The following is a 25,052-nucleotide window of genomic DNA, read 5'->3' on the forward strand; positions in this document are numbered from 1 at the left end:
TTTGAGATTTAATTTCAATACCCCTTTAACCCCCCTACGGAAAATAAATAAATGAATGCAAGAGAAAAATATAGATCCGAAAATCGCTGAATCGGGAATCGAACCCGAGACCTTTCGCTTGCCGGGCGACTGCTCTTCCAGCTGAGCTATTCAGTCTTCGATTCTATACTTTTCTCTGTTATATATATTAATGTTGGTAAACAAACGCATTTTTTAAGCCAGCGTGTATCAAATATAAGAGTTTTAACAAGGCTCTGTAATATAAATATAAATTTAACGTATAAGACGGGCAACAAGAGCCAAATCGCGGATGACAATGCGTTATCCTAACGAAACTAAATAATTTTTCGTTAGAATTAAAATACCGGTGCACAAGGCACCAAATTTTTACTTGGACACGGCCAAGATTTTAAATATGAAATAATCTCATATTTTGAGATTTAATTTCAATACCCCTTTAACCCCCCTACGGAAAATAAATAAATGAATGCAAGAGAAAAATATAGATCCGAAAATCGCTGAATCGGGAATCGAACCCGAGACCTTTCGCTTGCCGGGCGACTGCTCTTCCAGCTGAGCTATTCAGATCCTTTCGATTCTATACTTTTCTCTGTTATATATATTAATGTTGGTAAACAAACGCATTTTTTAAGCCAGCGTGTATCAAATATAAGAGTTTTAACAAGGCTCTGTAATATAAATATAAATTTAACGTATAAGACGGGCAACAAGAGCCAAATCGCGGATGACAATGCGTTATCCTAACGAAACTAAATAATTTTTCGTTAGAATTAAATACCGGTGCACAAGGCACCAAATTTTTACTTGGACACGGCCAAGATTTTAAATATGAAATAATCTCATATTTTGAGATTTAATTTCAATACCCCTTTTAACCCCCCTACGGAAAATAAATAAATGAATGCAAGAGAAAAATATAGATCCGAAAATCGCTGAATCGGGAATCGAACCCGAGACCTTTCGCTTGCCGGGCGACTGCTCTTCCAGCTGAGCTATTCAGATCCTTTCGATTCTATACTTTTCTCTGTTATATATATTAATGTTGGTAAACAAACGCATTTTTTAAGCCAGCGTGTATCAAATATAAGAGTTTTAACAAGGCTCTGTAATATAAATATAAATTTAACGTATAAGACGGGCAACAAGAGCCAAATCGCGGATGACAATGCGTTATCCTAACGAAACTAAATAATTTTTCGTTAGAATTAAATACCGGTGCACAAGGCACCAAATTTTTACTTGGACACGGCCAAGATTTTAAATATGAAATAATCTCATATTTTGAGATTTAATTTCAATACCCCTTTAACCCCCCTACGGAAAATAAATAAATGAATGCAAGAGAAAAATATAGATCCGAAAATCGCTGAATCGGGAATCGAACCCGAGACCTTTCGCTTGCCGGGCGACTGCTCTTCCAGCTGAGCTATTCAGATCCTTTCGATTCTATACTTTTCTCTGTTATATATATTAATGTTGGTAAACAAACGCATTTTTTAAGCCAGCGTGTATCAAATATAAGAGTTTTAACAAGGCTCTGTAATATAAATATAAATTTAACGTATAAGACGGGCAACAAGAGCCAAATCGCGGATGACAATGCGTTATCCTAACGAAACTAAATAATTTTTCGTTAGAATTAAAATACCGGTGCACAAGGCACCAAATTTTTACTTGGACACGGCCAAGATTTTAAATATGAAATAATCTCATATTTTGAGATTTAATTTCAATACCCCTTTTAACCCCCCTACGGAAAATAAATAAATGAATGCAAGAGAAAAATATAGATCCAAAAATCGCTGAATCGGGAATCGAACCCGAGACATTTCGCTTGCCGGGCGACTGCTCTTCCAGCTGAGCTATTCAGATCCTTTCGATTCTATACTTTTCTCTGTTATATATATTAATGTTGGTAAACAAACGCATTTTTTAAGGGCATAATTTTATATACCATAATATGCGATAAATTCCGCAAGTTACAAACGCAGCTGGATATTATGACTTTTTTTATATAGACATATATCCCCATTAAAAAATATTCTAAAAAAAATGTTATCACAAAAAATTTTTAAATCATTTAAAAATATTTCTAAAACCATTTTAAAACATTTGTATGCAATATTTATAGAAATATTTAGAAATATTTTTCTTCAAAACATTTATAATATTTTGTGCTATATATATATGGGTATTGTTTTTTTTAAAGAAGAACATTTTTAAAAATATTTTTAAAAGTTTAAAAAAATATTCCAAAAAATGTTATCACAAAAAATTTTTAAATTATTTTAAAATATTCCGAAATCCATTTAAAAATTTTTTATGCAATATTTTATAGAAATATTTAGAAATATTTTTTGAAATTACATTTAGAATATTTTGTGCTATATGGGTAGTTTTTTTTTTTTTTTTAGTCATATATATGTGACACTCGCAATTTTCGAATGATTCAAACAACATTCCTAGCGCACGTGTTCGTTCGAGTTTCGAGCGAATAGCGATTCATTTTACATTCGGATGTTCCCCTCGTAAATTCGAGAGAAGGTGTAACTGTCTGCCTTCACTTGCCTTGAACTCGGGGGGCCTTACTTACCTTACATTCACAGAACAGGAACTACGGCAAGCGCCTCTTAGGAATGCCTCTTCGTTCACGGTTTATTCGTACGAATTCGTGAATTCCTCGCTTCTGAATTCACAACCGGTACCTTGCGCATAGTATTATTCACCTCCAGAAGAAGAAGAAGAAGTGCCATTTCTTTTTTCTTCTTATTTCCCCGTTCTCACATTTGGTATGACAGTCGGATATATAGGCGTGAGAGAAACGCAGTCGAGGAAATGAAGAACAATACCGTTCGTCTACCTTTTAGAAGCAACCCGCCATATAATTGTACGGTAGAATTTATTATACACAGAATATCTGATCTCTCTCTGCGTTATTGTGCACAACTTTAAGAATTTCTTTCATAGATCTTGTTCCAAGAATATTGTGTATTTTTTGGAATTTAAATCATAGCATTTCTCGTTAGTTGAATAAATAATTAATATTAAATGTACTATAATATATAAAACAAGTAAATATATATATAAATATTTAAAAAATTACTTGTAGTGATATTAACTATAAAATAAGAATTTATATACTGAATTTTGTGTGAATGCTTCATTATTATTTATATGAGTTTTTTATCAATCTTATTTTTATAACAGAAAATAAATAGAAAAAATGTTTTTATTAATTAAATAAAATTTATTTAAAGTGTTAATAAATTTAAAAAAATTGTATCTTGAACTGACATGAAGTTAAGAGAGTTATATTTTTCTTTCTTATAAGCAGAGATGTGCTTGATATATGCATTTGCATATGCATTATGCACCACAGATATCATATGAGACGTTCTTTGTTGTGGTTGCTGTTGCCACCTGTTGCCATAAAACGTAATTAATATACAGAATTTCTTCTGCTAAACGTTCTGCAAAACTGTTATCTGAATATTGAGGTGGCATAAAAGGAAAAATATAATTATATATTTTTAGCTTATTAAAAGTTTTTGATACTTTATTAAAATAAATTTACAATATATATATTGTAATTTTGGGTGTGAAACATTTGCATTGTTTTTAAAATATATTCAAAAAACATTTAAAATAGATATAATTCTGTATACATACAATTTTTTAAGGTTCTCTTTAAATAATTCTATTTAAGCGCTGACATAAAAATTGTTTTTATGCACAATTATTTTTTTTATTTCTTTACTATTTTTATTTTATTTTATTTTATTTTATTTTTATTTTATTTCTATTATTTCGAATAAGCTCCTAATACATTAGTAAGTTTTTCGATCTGTGAGTATTAAAATATCAAACAATGAATGGCTAACTTAAAATACGTAAGCATATGTGCAGTATAATTCTTTATATTATTTTCGTTGTCTTGAAATACTTGAAATCTTCATAAAGCATTTAAAATAGATATTCTGTATACATATAATTTTTTTCTATAAGATAAATTGTTTATTATACACAATTATTTTTTTATTTCTCCACTATTTTTATTTTATTTAATTTTTATTTTATTTTATTTCTATTATTTCGAATAAGCTATTAATAAATTAGTAAGTTTTTCGATCTGTGAGTATTATATCAAACAATGAATGATTGACCTTAAAATACGTATAAAAAAATATATAAGCATATATGCAGTATAATTCTTTATATTATTTTTGTTGTCTTGAAATACTTGAAATCTTCATAAAGCATTTAAAATAGATATTCTGTATACATATAATTTTTTTCTATAAGATAAATTGTTTATTATACACAATTATTTTTTTATTTCTCCACTATTTTTATTTTATTTAATTTTTATTTTATTTTATTTCTATTATTTCGAATAAGCTATTAATAAATTAGTAAGTTTTTCGATCTGTGAGTATTAAAATATCAAACAATGAATGATTGACTTAAAATACGTATAAAAAAAATATATAAGCATATGTGCAGTATAATTCTTTATATTATTCTCGTTGTCTTGAAATACTTGCAGCTGCTCTTAACCCGACGCATGCGGCAGTGCAATGTGCTGATTAATTTCGATTAAGATTGATTCACTTGCGAAATTGTTTGAACGATTCTTAAGAACACTCGAGAGTATTTTTGTATCTAACTACTCGAGTTGTTAATGAATATGTTGCTAGCACGTTCGCGTGTTTCGTCAACATTCTCTCAATGTTTCACGTGTTTTAAGCTTTAACTCATTGTGTAAAGAAAACGACCGGAAGCGGAAGCCATTGTGTTGCGTAATAATATACTGAAATATAATTGCACAGTTATCTCTTCGCGATTATTTGTTCGTTGACTTTGTTTTAGGAACTGACAAGGAGCAAATAAAATTTGCAAATCTTCAAGATAGGATTTACCATATTTCGACTTATTAGTACCTCAACATTTTCTTCAAGAAGATATAAACACTTTTAGATAATGCGGAAATGCTAACTCACTTTTATTGTACGAGGGGAGAATGTGAACTAGATGACTCAATAGTTTCTCATAGTGGACTCACTGTTAGATTCCGAACGATTAAATCTAATTAAATTTAGTTTCCGAACGATTAAATTTAATCAGGGATCTTGCATGTTAATTAATCGTGAAAAGATTAGTTTTAATTGAATTTAGTTAATATATATATATGTTTAATTTAATTAATTAATTTGTTTTGGAATAATTGATTGCAATCGATAATCTTGTTTTTGCTTTAAATGCAATATTAATTTTAAAAAGATTATTTTGTGAATATAAATAAATTAAAATATTTTTTGTTTTTAAAATAATAAGAATTTTTATGTTTTATCTAAAGTACTTTTTACGCTCAACATATAATATTGTATAATTATACATATTGCAGGATTTCGCAGAATATATTAACGTTTTATAATTCAATTCTATTATTATACATATGATTTAAGTTAAAATAAAAAAAATATTAAAAATTTTTAATTTCTTTATTCTTTAAATAAAGTTTATTATTTTATTCTTTAAAATATTCATTTTTATTTTATCGAATTCTTTCGTGTGTATGTACACATTTCTCGATACAAGGAAGTTTGAAAATACTTGTGGCAATAATTTCAAGGAGGAAGTGAAGTCACAAAATTATGCCATGGGAGCTGTCAAGGCCGCGACCTTCCTGAAGAGCATAATAAACTTGAAAAGAATTCGCAGGGACAGCAGACGATGCGATGAGAAAACGAAACAAACGGGAACAATTCGTGAATAAATCATGACGCTAGATATTTACGTTCCCTTGCGCGTTATGAAAATCATGGCGGAAGAAAAGCCAAATAAATTCCATGGGAAGGGATAAGTCTTCTCGTGCATGACTACAGCACTGCACATCTTAAATAATGTTTCACTATTTATATCTAGATCTTACTAGATACATATATATTTTAACTCGACGACCGAGATTTATGTAACATAATTTCACAATTTATCTTAATAATAAATTTCATATGAAGTTTAATGAATAAAATATGTAAAAATGTATATTAAATCAATATATATTAAATGTAATATTAAATTACTAGTATAAATAATTAATCTATACTAAAAAATGGTTGTATAAAAATTTAATATTCTGCGTACTAGAATAATCAAATGACAGGATCGAGTAAATAAAATAAAGATCTGCTCCGTGATACATTAATCGTTTAATATAAATAATTAATTTCTATATTTGAAAATACTTTACTATAAATAATTAATTTATATATTTTAAAGTGCTACATAATTTAATATATTTGTGAATATGTATATATAAAATTTAATAATAAATTATAATTATTCATGCTATTTCTTTTTATATTTTGATAAGATTTAAAAGAAATCACTTAATTATTATATGTATTTAATTATTGTTGTTTTTTTTTGTTGCAGATCTATCGTTGATAAAATAACGTATATGTGAGAAGTGTGTTTTGTGATATTTTATTTTAATAGAATCTGTGTGTGGTGTTAATCTTTTCTTTGATTTATTATTTGAGTTTATCGAGATAAATGAGTGTTGTGTGTGAAATTTATCGCATGATCATAAACTAATATGAGAGAAAGATGACGTCGCTAATTCGGAGGGATTTCGGATCCCAGAGGAAAAGGGAGTCTACTAGCAGCACAGCATCCAGTTATTTATTGGTGAGTATATTACATTATATAATTACTAACAGTCAGTAATATTCACAATTATGAAAATTATGTTTGATTTTTGTGATCAAAAAATATCTTGTTCTAGTTGATAAAATCTTAATGAAAGCTTAATTATTTAATAATAATTTAAAAACAATTTAAAATAAAGTTTTTTTTTTAATTAAAAATATTATCGTATAAAGAATGATTTTCTTACACTTTTTGATTTCCAAAATCGTAAATATATACATTTTGGATTTTCTAATACTTTATTTGTCTAAAATTTCATTTGTTAAGCGCTTCATCAATCACGAATTTTTTATCGCATGTATTATTTTATTTTTCGAAAATTTCATTTGTTAAGCGCTTCATCAATCACAAATTTTTTATCGCATGTATTATTTTATTTTTCGAAAATTTCATTTGTTAAGCGCTTCATCAATCACGAATTTTTTACCAAATTTATCGAATTTATTATTTTAAATAAATTAATACAATTGTCGCTCGTATATTGAAAACAAAGTGATAAATATAAGGCCAACTTATCGAGCTGAATATTCGAGATGTTCAGTCAACTACCATTTATTACATGTATAAATTATAAAACTACAGTCATTATATTAAAACTAACGCAAATTACAATCATTCTATAAACGTTTCGACCGCACGCGGTCTTCTTCAGTATAATTATTGAAATATAAATTCTTACAATTCACATAATATCGAAATTTAATTATAGTTATTCAGAATCAAGAGTTTTTGAGCAATTAACGCGTGTTTCAATCCGTCCTGTCCAACAATGTTCGCCTCGATATGATCCCTGATTTTGTTCAGATCTCGGATAGTTTCATCGTTAATATGCGAGAAATTAACCCGTTCCGTAGGCGCTGCGATTAATAAAAAATTACCGATCAACGTATGTCCAAATTATAATATGTATCCCCTACAATTGGTAGTATGCTTACCTATCATCGTTCTTCTTGACAATTTTGCTACTTATTAACAGTTATTAAGGATGACACATAACAAACCAACAATACAGAAAGACAGCTCATTTTAAACTCTACTTGATCGGAGAGCGTGCGTGTTTATATATGATCTAATATCTATGTTTTACTCGTTAATGTCCTATTTGTCCTATTATTATTTCTTGTTCGCTAATATATCCAAAATATCAAAATACGACTCGCTAAGTAACTCAGTATCTTTGTTTAAATTTAGTCCATTTTTTTGTTCCTTGATATGTAGCATCTCAGAAATGAGTCTTTTATAATAATTATTTTCGTTGTCCATGATCTTAACATTGTCCCAATTAAAAGTATGATGTTCATTTATTATGTGTTCAGAAATTACTGAATGTTTCGTTGAGTCCAACCTAATATTATTTTTATGTTCTTTTATTCGCGTCTGCAATTGCCTCTTTGTTTGGCCTACATAAGATGCATTACAATTATTGCAACTGATCTTATAAACCACATTCGAATTGCATGGATGTTTAGTTTTATCTTTCTGCGCTTTAATAATATTATCCAGTTTGTTGAGACATCTATACCCTACCATACAATTTTTATTTTTTACCGAGGAAACAATCATTTCTGAGATCCCATCTATATACGGAATGACAAAGAATTTTTTGTTGACCAAGTCATTTCCTATACTTTTTGTTCTTTCTATGTTGGCCTGTCTCTCTATAATGCTCCCCTTAGATATGATGTGTTCTATCCGATGATTAATTTTGTTAAAAACAAAATCGAACAAGAGGTTAACCATAGCTTGAATTTCTTAGATTTATCACTTAAAATTATTAATAACAAAATATATATAGACTGGTATCAAAAAGAAACCTTCTCAGGAAGGACGTTATCATTTTATTCAAACCACCCATTATGCCACAAAATTGGAATAATATATAACCTTGTAGACAGATGTCTATTGCTATCACATCCACTATTTTTTAATAAAAATTTGGAGTTAATTATTAATATACTCAGAAGCAATGGTTACCCTCTTGATCTGATTTTTAACAAAATTAATCATCGGATAGAACACATCATATCTAAGGGGAGCATTATAGAGAGACAGGCCAACATAGAAAGAACAAAAAGTGTAGGAAATGACTCGGTCAACAAAAAATTCTTTGTCATTCCGTATATAGATGGGATCTCAGAAATGATTGTTTCCTCGGTAAAAAATAAAAATTGTATGGTAGGGTATAGATGTCTCAACAAACTGGATAATATTATTAAAGCGCAGAAAGATAAAACTAAACATCCATGCAATTCGAATGAGGTATATAAGATCAGTTGCAATAATTGTAATGCATCTTATGTAGGACAAACAAAGAGGCAATTGCAGACGCGAATGAAAGAACATAAAAATAATATTAGATTGGACTCAACGAAACATTCAGTAATTTCTGAACACATAATAAATGAACATCATACTTTTAATTGGGACAATGTTAAGATCATGGACAACGAAAATAATTATTATAAAAGACTCATTTCTGAGATGCTACATATCAAGGAACAAAAAAATGGACTAAATTTAAACAAAGATACTGAGTTACTTAGCGAGTCGTATTTTGATATTTTGGATATATTAGCGAACAAGAAATAATAATAGGACAAATAGGACATTAACGAGTAAAACATAGATATTAGATCATATATAAACACGCACCCTCTCCGATCAAGTAGAGTTTAAAATGAGCTGTCTTTCTGTATTGTTGGTTTGTTATGTGTCATCCTTAATAACCGTTAATAAGTAGCAAAATTATCAAGAAGAACGATGATAGGTAAGCATACTACCAATTGTAGGGGATACATATTATAATTTGGACATGCGTTGATCGGAAATTTTTTATAAATCGCAGCGCCTACGGAACGGGTTAATTTCTCGCATATTAACGATGAAACTATCCGAGATCTGAACAAAATCAGGGATCATATCGAGGCGAACATTGTTGGACAGGACGGATTGAAACACGCGTTAATTGCTCAAAAACTCTTGATTCTGAATAACTATAATTAAATTTCGATATTATGTGAATTGTAAGAATTTATATTTCAATAATTATACTGAAGAAGACCGCGTGCGGTCGAAACGTTTATAGAATGATTGTAATTTGCGTTAGTTTTAATATAATGACTGTAGTTTTATAATTTATACATGTAATAAATGGTAGTTGACTGAACATCTCGAATATTCAGCTCGATAAGTTGGCCTTATATTTATCACTTTGTTATTATTTTAATTTTTATATTCTATTTTTTAATGAAATAATTTTGTAAGAAAAATATTACTTGGGAGAAGAGCGTTTTTGTCGAAACATTTTGAGGGAAAATCGATTCGTTATCCGGAGGTTTTATTCAGACACCCCATAGTCGGCAATTCGCACGTGTCCCAGCGCGAATATTCGCGCGCGGTAAGCTGGGATGCGAATAAGCGTGTCCTTTGCCGCTGCAAGAGAGGAAATTGCGTGACGCACAAGAGAAACTGACGCCATTTATCACAGCAAGGCGGGGGAGTGCTGTCGCACGGAAATTTTCGGCGAGCCTGGAAAAACTTCGCTTTGATTACCTATGCGTGCGTTATTTCTATTTTTTATCTCCCTAGATTTTTTTTCTTCGAACACGAGTCGAGAATTTAAAATTCAACATATCCCTGCTGTAGAAATTGTCACAATTTTTTCGCAAGCAGACAAATGGCAAAACAACTAATATAAATAACACAATAAAATATCAGGCTTTTTAAAGAGATATATTATTAGCTGAATAATATTTATGAATATAAGAGTTTTAACAAGGCTCTGTAATATAAATATAAATTTAACGTATAAGACGGGCAACAAGAGCCAAATCGCGGATGACAATGCGTTATCCTAACGAAACTAAATAATTTTTCCGTTAGATTTAAATACCGGTGCCCAAGGCACCAAATTTTACTTGGACACGGCCAAGATTTTAAAATATGAAATAATCTCATATTTGAGATTTAATTTCAATACCCCCTTTAACCCCCCTACGGAAAATAAATAAATGAATGCAAGAGAAAAATATATTATAGATCCTTGTTACAGAGCCTTGTTAAAACTCTTATATTGATACACGCTGGCTTAAAAATGCGTTTGTTTACCAACATTAATATATATAACAGAGAAAAGTATAGAATCGAAAGGATCTGAATAGCTCAGCTGGAAGAGCAGTCGCCCGGCAAGCGAAAGGTCTCGGGTTCGATTCCCGATTCTGCGACTTTCGGATCTATATTTTTCTCTCGCATTTATTTCTTTAGGGGGAATAGGGGATACATGGAATTAAAAATCTCTTGTAGAGATTATTCCAATTTTATATCTTGGCCGTGTCCAAGTAAAATTTGGTGCCTTGTGCACAGGTATTTAATTCTAACGAAAAAAATTTAGTTTCGTTTAGAATAACGCACTGTCATCCGCGATTTGGCTCTTATTGCCTATCTTATATATGTTAAATTTATATTTATATATATATATATATATATATAAAATGTTGGATTTTTATTATATATATATAATTTTAAAAAATCTTTTTTATATGCTATTGAATTTTAATACATACAATTTTGATTATATGTATTTTAATTGATTATATTTATAAGTATTTTTATATTATCTTAAAAAGACTGCATAGAATTATTTGTGCGACACTCTTATATGTATGTATAATTAATAGGGACCAACTACACATTTTTTTTTCCACTGAATAAAAACAATCTCAATATTAAAATTAAATTATAAAAAAGATACTGTGATATTTTATTGATGAGAAATGTACATTTATAATTGTATTAAATACAAAAATAAACATGCCATGAATTACTATATATACATATTTTCATAATTATCAAACTTAAAAATATAATATTGTTACCAAAGAAGAAAGCACTATTTAAAAACTCTAAAAGTTCATAATTTGTTAAATTAGTAATTAAATACTGCATTTTGTATAATTTTTAAGCTTTATTCTTTTATTTTTCTTTATTTAATTGAATAGATATTAACATCCAATGTAGCATACAGATTAAATTAACAACCAAAAAAATAAATCTTAACTTTGAAATATATTTTTGTTTCTTTTAAATATCAATCAACTGGATTTTGTACTACTATTAATATGAATTCTTTATCTGGTGCCATCATAATTTTATGTTTTTTGCTACGTATGCGCAAGAAAGTTAAATCATTTGTTGGATTCAAGTCACGTACGACAGAACTAGCTTTATCTGACAATTGACTTATCAAACCTGCGTATTGAACTGTTGTCGTATTATCTAATGTTGACTTTATAGGAATACCTAAAACAAATATAATTTTATAAATTTTTGTTTACAACTACAAGTAAATCATGTCAATGATCTCATGTAATACCTTCTGCATTCACCACTATTGTTCCAACTACCCTTTTATGAGACTGAATTTGTTTCATAGTTTCTTCAACCTCTTATAAATTATTTCATCGAAATTTATTAATAAAATTTTTATTTTAAATATTCCAATAACAGAAGCAAATCATATGGAATAAATGCGTTCTTTAATTGTAGGCTGCATATGTGGTGGATGACTGTAAGTCCGACAAAATTCCAATATTCCATGGGAATCTATCAAAATCTATATTGTCATACTTAGCCAATGTATTACACAATATATTATGGTATATACAGGCCAGATGCTTGCAATGACACTGAGCAATAAGATCCTTGCCACTACAATCACAATAATAAAAATGATTAAATAAATTTTAAAAAATATATTATTTTGATACAAAGTGTGTGATGAATAATATTTAATTTTGTATATTAATTATTGGATATATATGTACCTGCAATAAGAAAATGCCAGAAAAATTGTAAAATGGTTCCTATAGCACTGATATTAGATTTATCTTGTTAAGCTAATCGAATGCTGCGATGATAACTAGCCATTGCCCAACCCATGCTCACAAGTGAGCTGATAATGCTACCTGCTTGATGTACAACTGAAAAAAATATAGAAGCTAATTAAGAAAATTATTAAAAATATATGCATACTCATACATAGGCATTTATATAATTGAAATATTATTGAAATAATAGCAAAATATCTGATTTTGTATCACAAACTGTAAACTTGCACATAAATTATTATGACAATAAATTTGCAAATAATAACATTAAAATTGAATGTAAAAATTGAAATTGAAAATATCTAACCCCGCACGCTGTCAATATAGCGGAGGGCAACTATTATTAAAAATATATGCATACTCATACATAGGCATTTATATAATTGAAATATTATTGAAATATTATGACCATAAATTTGCAAATAATAACATTAAAATTGAATGTAAAAATTGAAATTGAAAATATCTAACCCCGCACGTTGATTGATTGAAATTGAAAATATCTAACCCCGCACGCTGTCAATATAGCGGAGGGCAACTATCGCCGTCTGTTGTAAAACGTGCGAGATGGACATTTCCAATACATGCATCTATTCATGTGTTGTGTACGTGTGATATATGTGTGCGCATGTGTTGTATACGTGTGAATACGTGTAGCACGATACTACTATGTTTGCGTGGTCGATGATGACAATGATGACGGGGACGTTTCTTAAAAGAAATTTTTCATATTTCGACTTTGCATTTTTATATCTCTGCTTACAAATCACGTAGAGCAGAAATAAAGACACTTTTATTATATAATTCAAACTCAATCTATCGATTAAGTCTAGTATAAACTCGATTGCTTCAGTCGTTATTGAGAATTCGAAATATTATAAAGACTCAAATGTCCGACTCGCGTTAAGATACACGGTGTCTCGGCTACGTCCTTAACTGGTCGCGAGACACTACCGTGTCTCTTGATTTGGGATTTATTTAAAAAAATATATCGAGATATAAAACACAAAATTTTTCGAATTAAATTTTTGCAGAGAAATTAACAAAGCTCTTAGAAAATTTAAATCTTGATAATGATATATGTATTAAGAGCAAGGATCATCAGAATCTAATTTCGATCATTCTGATCGTGATTTATAAATTATCAAGATATATTCTTCTTTTTTCTGAAGGTTTACTTCTCTATTAATTTTGAATTAGTATAATTTATTAGTAATTAAATATAATTAACAATTACATTTGACATTTATGTCTTTAATAATATATATCTCATTTTTTCATAATATTTTCAAGGTAAATATATATTGAACATTTAATACAGAGGAAATATTATAAATGACACACATAAAAAGTGATGGAAGGGATTGCAATGCTTCAGAAACGAAAAGTAAAGCGTCATCGTGGTATCTGGGGAAACCCGTCGGCGAAATCCTGTCTTTAATGCAAATTTCGTCATGCATCGGGGGGCGAGATATCGCATCTTTGTAGAATTAATGTTCGCGATGTTTCCCTTTCATTTCCGGTCCCTGGATACATTTTCAAAACGTGATAGATCGTTCGAATATACTACACAGGGATACACTACTTCGCTTCGTAAGAATCCATTTTTCTTTCGAGAAATTGCACTAGCGAGAAAAATAACCCGAACGTTTGCGTGCAAGAAGAGAAATGCAATAAAAATTTAATTATTTATAGAAATAATACTGTCTAAATATATATCTTTGATAATTATATAAATTAAATTAAATTTTAAAATGTAAATTTTTCTTGAGAAATGTATTTTTTAGTTATACAATTACTACCCATACAGCACAAAATATTTTTCAAATCGTTTAAAAATATTTCTTAAAAGAAAATAATTCTCGAAAATATTTTTAAAATGTTTCTGCTTTTTCATGTTTAAAAAATATTTTCAGAAATATTTTTGAATATAGATTTAAACTAATATTTCAAAAATATACTATATCAAATATTTAAGAAAATATTATCTGAGCTTTATTATCTATAAAGAAGAACATTTTTCAAAATATTTTTAAAAGTTTTTTAAAATATTCTAAAAAAATGTTATCACACAAAACGTTTAAATCATTTTAAAATATTCCTAAAACCATTTTAAAATGTTTTATGCAATATTTTATAGAAATATTTTTTAAACATTCATAATATTTTGTGCTGTATGGGTAATTAAAAAATTAAACTTTTTAATGGTATAATTAAAAGTATTTTAGTTACAAAAATATTATAAAAGAGATATATTTTACTTATTTTATACTATAATAAAGATTATATACATATAACAACACATATATATACATATAAACTCAATTGAAAAAATTGTGGGATTAGAAGAGGTTGAAAATAAGATATATTTACGACCTCGACACTTAAAATTATGGACAGAATTGAACTAGGAGACAAAACGAGTAATGGATAGCCCAAAATGGGCTTATCTCGTACATACGTTAGATACGCGAAAATTGCGTAGGAGATCACACACTATAAAACTACTCCTGAATATTCAGTGGAGCATTAAGTTGCGCGTAGCTTACCCGGTCGGAGACCATCTGTTCTTATCCGCGCTGAGTTTAAAACGTTTTTAAGCTGTCGGGACAATGGGGTGGCTGCTAATACGAAGGTCGACGAGAGGGCTGGCGATGATGGAAACGGACCTCGCCGTGCTCAGGCATATAATCGCGCAGACAATCCACTTCATATTCCAGGATAATTGTGCATGTTTTTCGAATGGAAGATATATATCCCTCGGAAAGGAAAAATTTAACTGTACACTGAAAGAAATATTTATGTAAAATTACATGATTATGCTGGGTTTTTTTCCGACCCAGCGTAATCATGCAATATGGAAGATTACAGATTATATGGAATTTCATATGAAATATATTCTTAAAATTCAAATGGAAGATATATATCTCTCGGAAAGGAAAAATTCGACTGTACACTGAAAGAAATATTTACGTAAAATTACATGATTATGCTGGGTTTTTTCCGACCCAGCGTAATCATGCAATATGGAAGATTACAGATTATATGGAATTTCATATGAAATATATTCTTAAAATTCAAATGGAAGATATATATCTCTCGGAAAGGAAAAATTCGACTGTACACTGAAAGAAATATTTATGTAAAATTACATGATTATGCTGGGTTTTTTTTGCAGCATAATCATGCAATATTGCTACTTATATGGAAGATTATATGGAATTTTATATGAAATATATTCTTAAAATGTTTTTCAATGGAAGATATATATCTCTCGGAAAGGAAAAATTCGACTGTACACTGAAAGAAATATTTATGTAAAATTATATGATTATGCTGGGTTTTTTTTGCAGCATAATCATGCAATATTGCTATTTATATGGAAGATTATATGGAATTTCATATGAAATATATTCTTAAAATATTTTTCAAATTGAAGATATATATATATCTCTCCACGGTAAAAAACATTTCGTATTTCTGTTGAAATTATCTTGTGTAGAAATTTTTGTGTTAAAATTTTAACATACTCTTATGTTAATATAACATATTGTCGTTATGTTATTTTGACATTTGTCTGTTGAGTTAATATTCACTATTTTTAAGTGTTAAAACAACACAATTAAATGAAAATGTACGAATTTTTGCTTATATTATATTTTTTTGTGTTATTTTTTCACATATTACGTGTGTTATTTAATTACATAATTGTTTTCTGTTAAATTAACATTAAAATTAGAGTGGATAAATTGGGACATGTGAAATGTGTTAAATTTAACACAATTTTTTTTACTGTGTCGGAAAGGAAAAATTCGACTGTACACTGAAAAAAATATTAATAAAAATATTAAAAAAATAAATATTTTCGAGATTAAAAATATTTCACTGAACATGGAATTATACATAGAAAATGCTAGTAATGTATAAATGCTATAAAATAATGTTATAAATAAAATAGATAAATACTTATAAAATAATGTTCTAATAAAATAAAAATAGTAAATTTAAAATTACATATGATTTTTGCATAAAGAGAATTATAAAAAAGACTGAATATTGCAAATTTAAAATTAAGAGAATTAAAAGTGCGTAGGTTCGGTATAAAAAATAATACTTATAAACATGCCAAAGCTGTATAGATTAATTATTCATGTCCAATTGATAATTGCTTGGATTTTAAGAAGAGATATTTAATCACTTATACTCTATTTATTGTACATTTAATCAAGCAAGTTTAAACTTTTTGCCATTCCAATTCTATAATTTCTTGTCTCAATACTTTTAATAATTTTTTGTCGCTGTAAATTTTATTCAATCAATTTTTTAATAATTATGATTATTATTTATTTCTTGAGTTACATCCTATATTTTTTATTTCCTTATTTATAATACATTTAAAAATGTCTACAATTTTTGGCTTTATTAATCTGATTGATAGTTTTAATTCTTAAGATTATTAAAATATCCTTATATATTATACATTTTTAGTTTATTTTTAAAAAATGTCATATAAAGATTCGAGAATGATTGATCTCCTTTAAGTCGTCGACTTAAAGGCGCGCTTTTACACGATAAAAATTATTTGAAGGAGGCATCGTCATACATTTTGGAGGTTTCGACTTTTAGCACTGCACCCTTTCAAATAATTTAACATCGTTTTAAGTTGATTGAAGATGAGATTTATTGCAATGAGATTCACTTTTTCACATTCGTCCCTCTTTCTTGACTGAATCTCCCTTAGTTCTGTAACGAAATGTTTTATTCTAGGTTTATGTTATTGATATGAAAAATTTTAAGATAAGAATCCATAAATAACAGAATATATTTCTAGAAATAGCTAGTTTGTGAGTAGACAAAGAAAAATATAGCTAAGATAAATAAGTAAAAGAATCATTTTTTAAATTTGATAAGCGAATTTTAGCTTAATAAAATAGGATTTTAGACACAGTTAATAAAAATACTTTTTTTTAATTCTGAGTATTTAAAAATTATAAAAGAGAGATGTTAAACTAATCAAAAAAATAATAGATAGGATAAATGAACATTATTAGATTAAAAGTGGAACGAAAGATCATCATCACAACAAAATTTCATCTATTTCACCAACAAGTATTTTAATGATGGATTTACATTTAGGATTATTATCGGATATATCGGATATATTGTATAATAACAAATCTAATTAACTCCTATTATATAATAATTTTGTAAATAACTTTTATCTGGATAAATCTCTCTACGGAAAATTATTTAGTTAATTAAAAATAATATTTATTTATTTTTTATGATAAATGATATATGCATATGTATATATTATCTTTCTTCATTTATCTTATTTAGTGGTTATTCAAATACATATTTAATAAGTAAAATTTGAAGTAAAAAATATTTTGACATACGAAAGGAAGAGAAGATATAAAAATATTTTTTCTCCTTTTTTCACATTGTTAGCATGCCACGCTTTTACTACATATCTTCTGTTTTGATCAGATGTTGCTATAGCAATTGAACCAGTTACTACTAGTATCGATCTCTAGATATTCAGTGCCTGCACATTCATGTTTAAGTTCAGTCAACTACGACACGCGCGATTAAATGGTGTTGTGATGATATATTAGTACGGCACTTCAATATTTGGTATATAAAATTATTTGTTTATTATAATACTACTCGCAATCTCAGTCCTACTGTAATACAGAATTTCAAATATATAAATAATACGTATAAATTATTTCATATATAAATTTCATATATATGTATATGTGTGTGTGTATGTTTCTACAATATAAATACATAAAATTCTAATTATATATATTTATATATATACAACTTATAATATATAAAAAAATATAAAATATATTAAATAAAATATATAAAAAATATATTAAAAAATATATATATATATATATATATATATATATATATATCATATAATATACACGTGTTTGTATTTTTTATATTGATAGTTTAATACAAATACCTCGAAGTTTCTTTACGTGATATGTACGAGAAAGTGAAACTCGTTATTTAAATCGCAGAAAATGTCACTAGACGATTGCTCCTGTCACTCGAATTCTGCGCGAGATTAAAGGCAAACAGATGCGAAACGAGGTGGGAGGATCATCTCTATTTTCTTTTTGTCGACTTTGCAGACGAATGAAATTTCTCGGAGGATTCCTCCGCCGACGAGTCGCGACTTTTTAATATCGCGCGAGACGATATAAATAGTTAGTGATTGAAGATTGAAAAATTCGTGCGCGGCAGTGACGTTTTCTCCTGTGTAATGCATCGAAAGTTGATTCTTCAGTGGATTAATAAAAATTAATAACAAAAAAGAGAAAGCATTATTTTGAAAAATTTTTTTCTGAGAATAAAATTCTGTTTTTAATCGAAATGGAAGAATGCATTTTAAAATATCTTTGAAAAATTTAAAATTTTAATGAACAAAATAAGTTGCAATTTTTATATATTTTTTATAATTTATATTATAAATTTTATTTATATTTATTTATATAAATTTTCTATAAAGAACTATGAATAACATTTATAATATAAATTATAAAAAATATATACAAATTTTAATACAATCTTTTGTTATTTTATTGCAACGAAACATAAGCGTGATAAATTTTTCGCGATCTCTTTCTTTTTGCATTAAAGTTTAGATTAAAGTTTACTGCATTTGCGTCGAGTCGCGTATCGAAAATGCACATTTTATGCCGCTGCAGCAATAACTGTAGCAAAGTGAAATTGCGTGCATTGTAAAAAAATGTGTTATCACGCCTTCATATTTTCATGCGACAAAAGAAGCAAAGATCGCTATCGAAAATGCAAATTTGGTTTATCATTGCGCAGTGCGTTTCGACAGTTATTTATGTATATGCGCACAATAATGCGTGATGCATATGAATGTGTCGTATTGAGTCTTCTTCTTCGCTTCTTCTTCTTGCTCTGGTTACGTGACGGATTGCCTTTTTAGGATGTTTCGTCCAAGGATTCGGTTGCTTCATTTATATGAATTGGATGATTTGTATTCGTCATCGACGAGCCATTACAGTTCATCGCGATTCGTATTAAAACATGACACATTATTTTTTTTTATATTTATTTTTTTACGTAATTTTGTTTTATTATATATTATATATTTTTTATATATTTTTTATTATATATTTTTCTTTTTATTTATTTTTATCTTATTTCTCTCTCCTTTCTCACCCACATAATTTTTTTTTATTTTTATATATTATGCATCTATTTATATATATTATATTTTATTTTTATTTTTCTTTATTTCTCAGAATTTTATAAAATTTTATTGATACAAATGTAATGAATATCTAATCGCACCTGTTTGTTTTAGTTCGTAAGTAGATGCTTTTATTTATTTGAAAATTAATATTTTTTAATTCTGCTATAAAATTATCATGAATATATTTTATATTTATATAATTGGATATTTAAATGAAATAAATGAATAGGTATAATTGAACAAGAGATTATAATATCATAAAAAATATATGCAGTTTCTTTCACTACAAATAAATATTTTATTAATTTTTAAATAAACATTATAGTTTTGCTCTTTTTAACTCTTTCTCTTTCTCTTTCGTCCCTTATGGATCCCTTCTCCTCTTATGGAAAACATGAATTTGTTACGATTACCATCATACGAATACAGTGCGTAGCAATGAAAAGGTGGCTTGATATCTTAATCCTAGTAAGATTACCGTATAATGTGCGTTAAACTCGCAAATGGCATCGTATTACAATACAATGGATAAGACAATCCATATTATTCTACTATTACCAAAACAAATGCACCATCTAATAGCAAAAAAATTGAGCTGATAATGTTAATTTCGAGAAATAAATATAATCTCTAAAAACTCACCTTTAAAAAAAGGTAAAAAAAGGCGACCAGTTAAGGGCACACCATTAACAAAAATTATCCATTGCAAACCCATGTACAATAGAATTGTATGAAAAATTATCGATTATAAACCAATGTACAATCGTAACAAAAGTAATGAAATAAAAAAAAAATTGCGCCAAGTGAAAGTGGAAAATTAAAGTTGCAGACATATATAGAGTCGTATAATGAATCAATAAAAATTTAAATTTGCAAATGTAGAATTGTACCATAAAAAAACTTATCTTATAAAAAAAAAAGATAAACAAGATGCCAAGTCCATGCGCCATGTGAAAAAGTGTTAAACAAAAAAGTATTTTTAAGTAAAAAAATCTATCAATTGACAAAAATTTATGTTCTAAAATTAATATCTCTACAAAAAGTAATGTCCAATTATTGCGCGAATAAATAAACATTTTTATAAAAAATTAAAATTTAAAAACTTATGCAAATTTAAAATTAATATAAAATAAAAAGAAATAAAAAAATGTTAGTTAAAAAAACTGGGCGCGCTTCTAAATAATATTCTAATGATATTAAAATTAAATTGTTACTTTTAAACTCATTGCAGCGCGCCCAGTTTTTTGATATTAGATTTATCTTGTTAAGCTAATCGAATGCTGCGATGATAACTAGCCATTGCCCAACCCAGCTCACAAGTGAGCTGATAATGCTACCTGCTTGATGTACAACTGAAAAAAATATAGAAGCTAATTAAGAAAATTATTAAAAATATATGCATACTCATACATAGGCATTTATATAATTGAAATATTATTGAAATAATAGCAAAATATCTGATTTTGTATCACAGACTGTAAACTTGCACATAAATTATTATGACAATAAATTTGCAAATAATAACATTAAAATTGAATGTAAAAATTGAAATTGAAAATTGAAAATATCTAACCCCGCACGCTGTCAATATAGCGGAGGGCAACTATCGCCGTCTGTTGTAAAACGTGCGAGATGAACATTTCCAATACATGCATCTATTCATGTGTTGTGTACGTGTGATATATGTGTGCGCATGTGTTGTATACGTGTGAATACGTGTAGCACGATACTACTATGTTTGCGTGGTCGATGATGATAATAATAATGATGATGACGGGGACGTTTCTTAAAAGAAATTTTTCATATTTCGACAATTATATATCTCTGCTTACAAATCACGTAGAGCAGAAATAAAGACACTTTTATTATATAATTCAAACTCAATCTATCGATTAAGTCTAGTATAAACTCGATTGCTTCAGCCGTTATTGAGAATTCGAAATATTATAAAGACTCAAATGTCCGACTCGCGTTAAGATACACGGTGTCTCGGCTACGCCCTTAACTGGTCGCGAGACACTACCGTGTCTCTTGATAAATATTATTTGAAATAAAAAAATTATTATAAAAAAATAAACTCAAGATGAACCGTATGAGTCAAAAAATTGTTATTAATTTAAAATAAATATTTTTATTTAATAGATACAAGAAATATTATATACAACAATTTTTCTATATATACATATTTTTATATTATATATTTATATTATTGATTTTATATTATATTTATTTTTTATTTTATTATATATTTTTCTTTTAATTTATTTTAATCTTATTTCTCTTTTCTTTTCTTACCCGCATAATTTTTATTTATTTTTATTTAATATGTATCTATTTATATATGTATATGTTTCGACATAATTTTAATTCATCGAATTTAATTTATCGAAATTTTATTATGTCGAGACATAATTTTAATTCACCGAATTTTTATTATCGTCGCGCTTACCGAGCATCTCCTCCACGGATACGAGTTTGCGGGAAGAGTTGCCTTTCCGCTCGCTTGTACGCCGTAGCGAAATCTTATGCTGGTCGTGTGCGGTGTAAACCGCGTACGAACCAGACAGAACAGTCCTCGACGTCTAAGCATCGTCGATCTAGCGTCAGGGTGAATCGCGCGGTCTCTCGAGACCGCGCATCATAACATTTGGGAGAATAAGAACACGAGTATTTTGATCTTGTGGATTTTTGAACGGAGAGGAGGAGGAAGAAGAGGAGAGGCGGCGGCGTCGGGGGTTTACTCTCGCCTCCGTCGTTCTCTCGTACGCTTTACATAATAGCGTTAAACACAGCAGAGTGTCGCCGACCGGCTGAGCAAGACCGGCGGCAAATAAAATGGCACATACGAGCGTGTTGCGCGCGCCGTCGGTGTTTCGGCATCGAACGCGCGCGCGCGCGAAAAAGAGCTAGCGACGAGTCTTCGGGCTCGCTCGCGAGTTACTCCCTTGCGAGTAACCGAACACGAAGCTCCCTGGTTGATCCTGCCAGTAGTCATATGCTGTGTCTCAAAGATTATAAATGTAATTTATTTAATGTACCATTTTTATTTTTTAAATAATACATATATACGTTCCAAAAAATATAAGCCATTATTATTATAGTATGTACGTTGTGTGGGTGTATAACTATCATTTAATACACATTTCACGTTAAATCACATCATTTAATCATATTTAATAACTATATCACGAACATATATAATTAATACTTATAATAAATCATTTTTTAAAGTAATTTTTTTTAAACTTCTAGTTATCACTTTTATCAGAATTATGAAAAAAATTGCTACAATTGTTAGAAAACTTAAATGTGCATAACTTTTTAATATATAGGCATTAATAAACTAAACATAGTGATTGTTAATTTTTTATGCTACAGCTACGCATAAAAGTACTAAAATACTTAGAACTTTAAATTACTTTAATATTCAACTGTATATATTATTATAACTTTTCTCGTTTTATACTATATTTAAAAAATAATATTTAATAATTACTTTATTGCACTTACAACTATGCATATGTATTTAATACTGTAACCATTTAAATAATAAAATATATATATAATTACTGTGTATGAAATTAATACATTCAAAATAAAAAAAGTCATATGCAAAAATAAACTCTATAAAATCTATAAATAAACGTAATAATAATAAACTGTGCAATAAACGTAATAATAAACGTTCAAATATTTTATTTATTATATATTAAAATTATTCTATTTAATAACCTGTCCTTTTCTTGTTTAGATCTCCTCATTTTCGCATCTCTTCTTTTGTTCTTCCTTTTTCCTAAAAAGAAATATGTGATCGTTATACATAGGTGCAATAAGTCAATTCTGCAATAAATATTCTATACAAAAATAACAATAAGTTCTTAAATGTTGTATTTAATTTAAAAAAACTAATACACGCAATAATGAACAGATAGTGCATGTGTTCACCCTCTTTAAAATCAGTTTCTTATAAAATAAAAAGTTTGAGATAAGATGATAAAATAGTTAAATTGAGGTATATTATATATAACTTACAAATCTCGGTCAAATCTCTGCTTGGCTAAAATTAGCCATTTTGCAATTATATCCTCAACTTCCTTATTTGTTAAATTGGTTCTTGAAGTTCGCGCAGCATCTAACAACAAGTTTAAACAGATATGTGTGGTTATAGATTATATAAAAATTTAAAGCGACTTAATTTTATATATATATATATATGTATATATGTATATATACTATTCAAAATTATTTTATATTCCTATGATTACATATTATTGAATAATGATATTAGAGTTTTAATAGCATCATCCAATATAACCAGGCATAGAATGCTATATATAAGTGTCAAAAATATGTCAATAAAACATTTCTGTGATTAAATATTTATATACTTACTTATGATACATATAGTAATGCGAAGATTTTTAAAGGCATTTTTCAATTTTGCACCAGCCCAACTATATTCCATTGCTAATTTATTTGTTAAAATATGTTTCATCATGTACGAAATCACATCATGATGATCCTTACCTCCTAAAAAGCTCAATTGTCTTGTCTAAAAATATAAAATAATTTAATTAATATTAGTTTATGATCTAAAAATATCAAAATAATAAACATTTGTTTTTCTCTTATAAAAAAAGTTAACATTACTTTTCTTTTAACTTCTTTAAAATTATTTAACATTATATAAATAAATAAATATGTCCAAAATATTGCTTTTTATAAGACATTTCAATAAAATGTTTCTAATCGTAAGTATAAAATGATAATATTTTGTATATACCATTTCTGCAGCAACACATTTGTTTTTTAATTGATTATCAATTCTCTGTAATTGTTCTACGGTATCTGCTGGCAAATCGAAATCATAATGTTCATTTTTTTTTAAATCCGTTTCCTCATTTTTTCTTATGTGATTATCCAACTTTATTAAACGTTCATCAATTGTTGTAAGATTTAACAATACTGCATTTAGTTTCCTGATAATTAAATTATGAAAATCTGCAAAAATAATTGACACATATTATTGTATATCTACTCATTGTCAGATTATATAAATATTACGAATTATATACCATTTTAAATATGTTTACAGTGATATAAATAAAAAAAGTTAAAACTTTAATAATATATATATATATATATAGGTAAGCTTTTACAAAAATTTAAAATTAATAACAAATATA

General features: G+C 27.7%; 1 protein-coding gene and 1 long non-coding RNA gene across 5 annotated transcripts; both read right to left on the reverse strand.

Moving 5' to 3' along the window:
- Nucleotides 1-11,810: 11,810 nt before the first annotated feature.
- On the reverse strand, nucleotides 11,811-13,464 carry LOC146720336 (dynein light chain roadblock-type 2-like). 4 transcript variants are annotated; one of them, XM_085488756.1, is made up of 4 exons: nucleotides 13,126-13,464; nucleotides 12,555-12,710; nucleotides 12,104-12,333; nucleotides 11,811-12,030 (listed from the first exon to the last, which is right to left on the reverse strand). In XM_085488756.1, exons 3-4 carry the CDS (start codon nucleotides 12,159-12,161, stop codon nucleotides 11,819-11,821), a joined length of 270 nt encoding a protein of 89 aa, XP_085344882.1. In that variant the 5' UTR covers nucleotides 12,162-12,333; nucleotides 12,555-12,710; nucleotides 13,126-13,464; the 3' UTR covers nucleotides 11,811-11,818. The 4 variants fall into 4 exon arrangements, 3 of the variants coding, with proteins under 3 accessions (XP_085344882.1, XP_085344881.1, XP_085344880.1); XM_085488755.1 differs by having other exon boundaries at nucleotides 13,089-13,464; XM_085488754.1 differs by lacking the exon at nucleotides 13,126-13,464 and adding an exon at nucleotides 12,925-13,082.
- Nucleotides 13,465-23,597: 10,133 nt separating this feature from the next.
- LOC146720337 (uncharacterized) lies at nucleotides 23,598-24,323 on the reverse strand. The gene is made up of 3 exons (XR_014926121.1): nucleotides 24,259-24,323; nucleotides 23,899-23,998; nucleotides 23,598-23,659 (listed from the first exon to the last, which is right to left on the reverse strand). It is a non-coding gene; the product is annotated as an uncharacterized LOC146720337 (long non-coding RNA).
- Nucleotides 24,324-25,052: the final 729 nt, after the last annotated feature.

Source organism: Nylanderia fulva, unplaced genomic scaffold (assembly GCF_048542155.1).
Source record: "Nylanderia fulva isolate GAGA-0341 unplaced genomic scaffold, ASM4854215v1 Scaffold706, whole genome shotgun sequence".
In the NCBI taxonomy this organism is placed as follows: domain Eukaryota; kingdom Metazoa; phylum Arthropoda; class Insecta; order Hymenoptera; family Formicidae; genus Nylanderia; species Nylanderia fulva.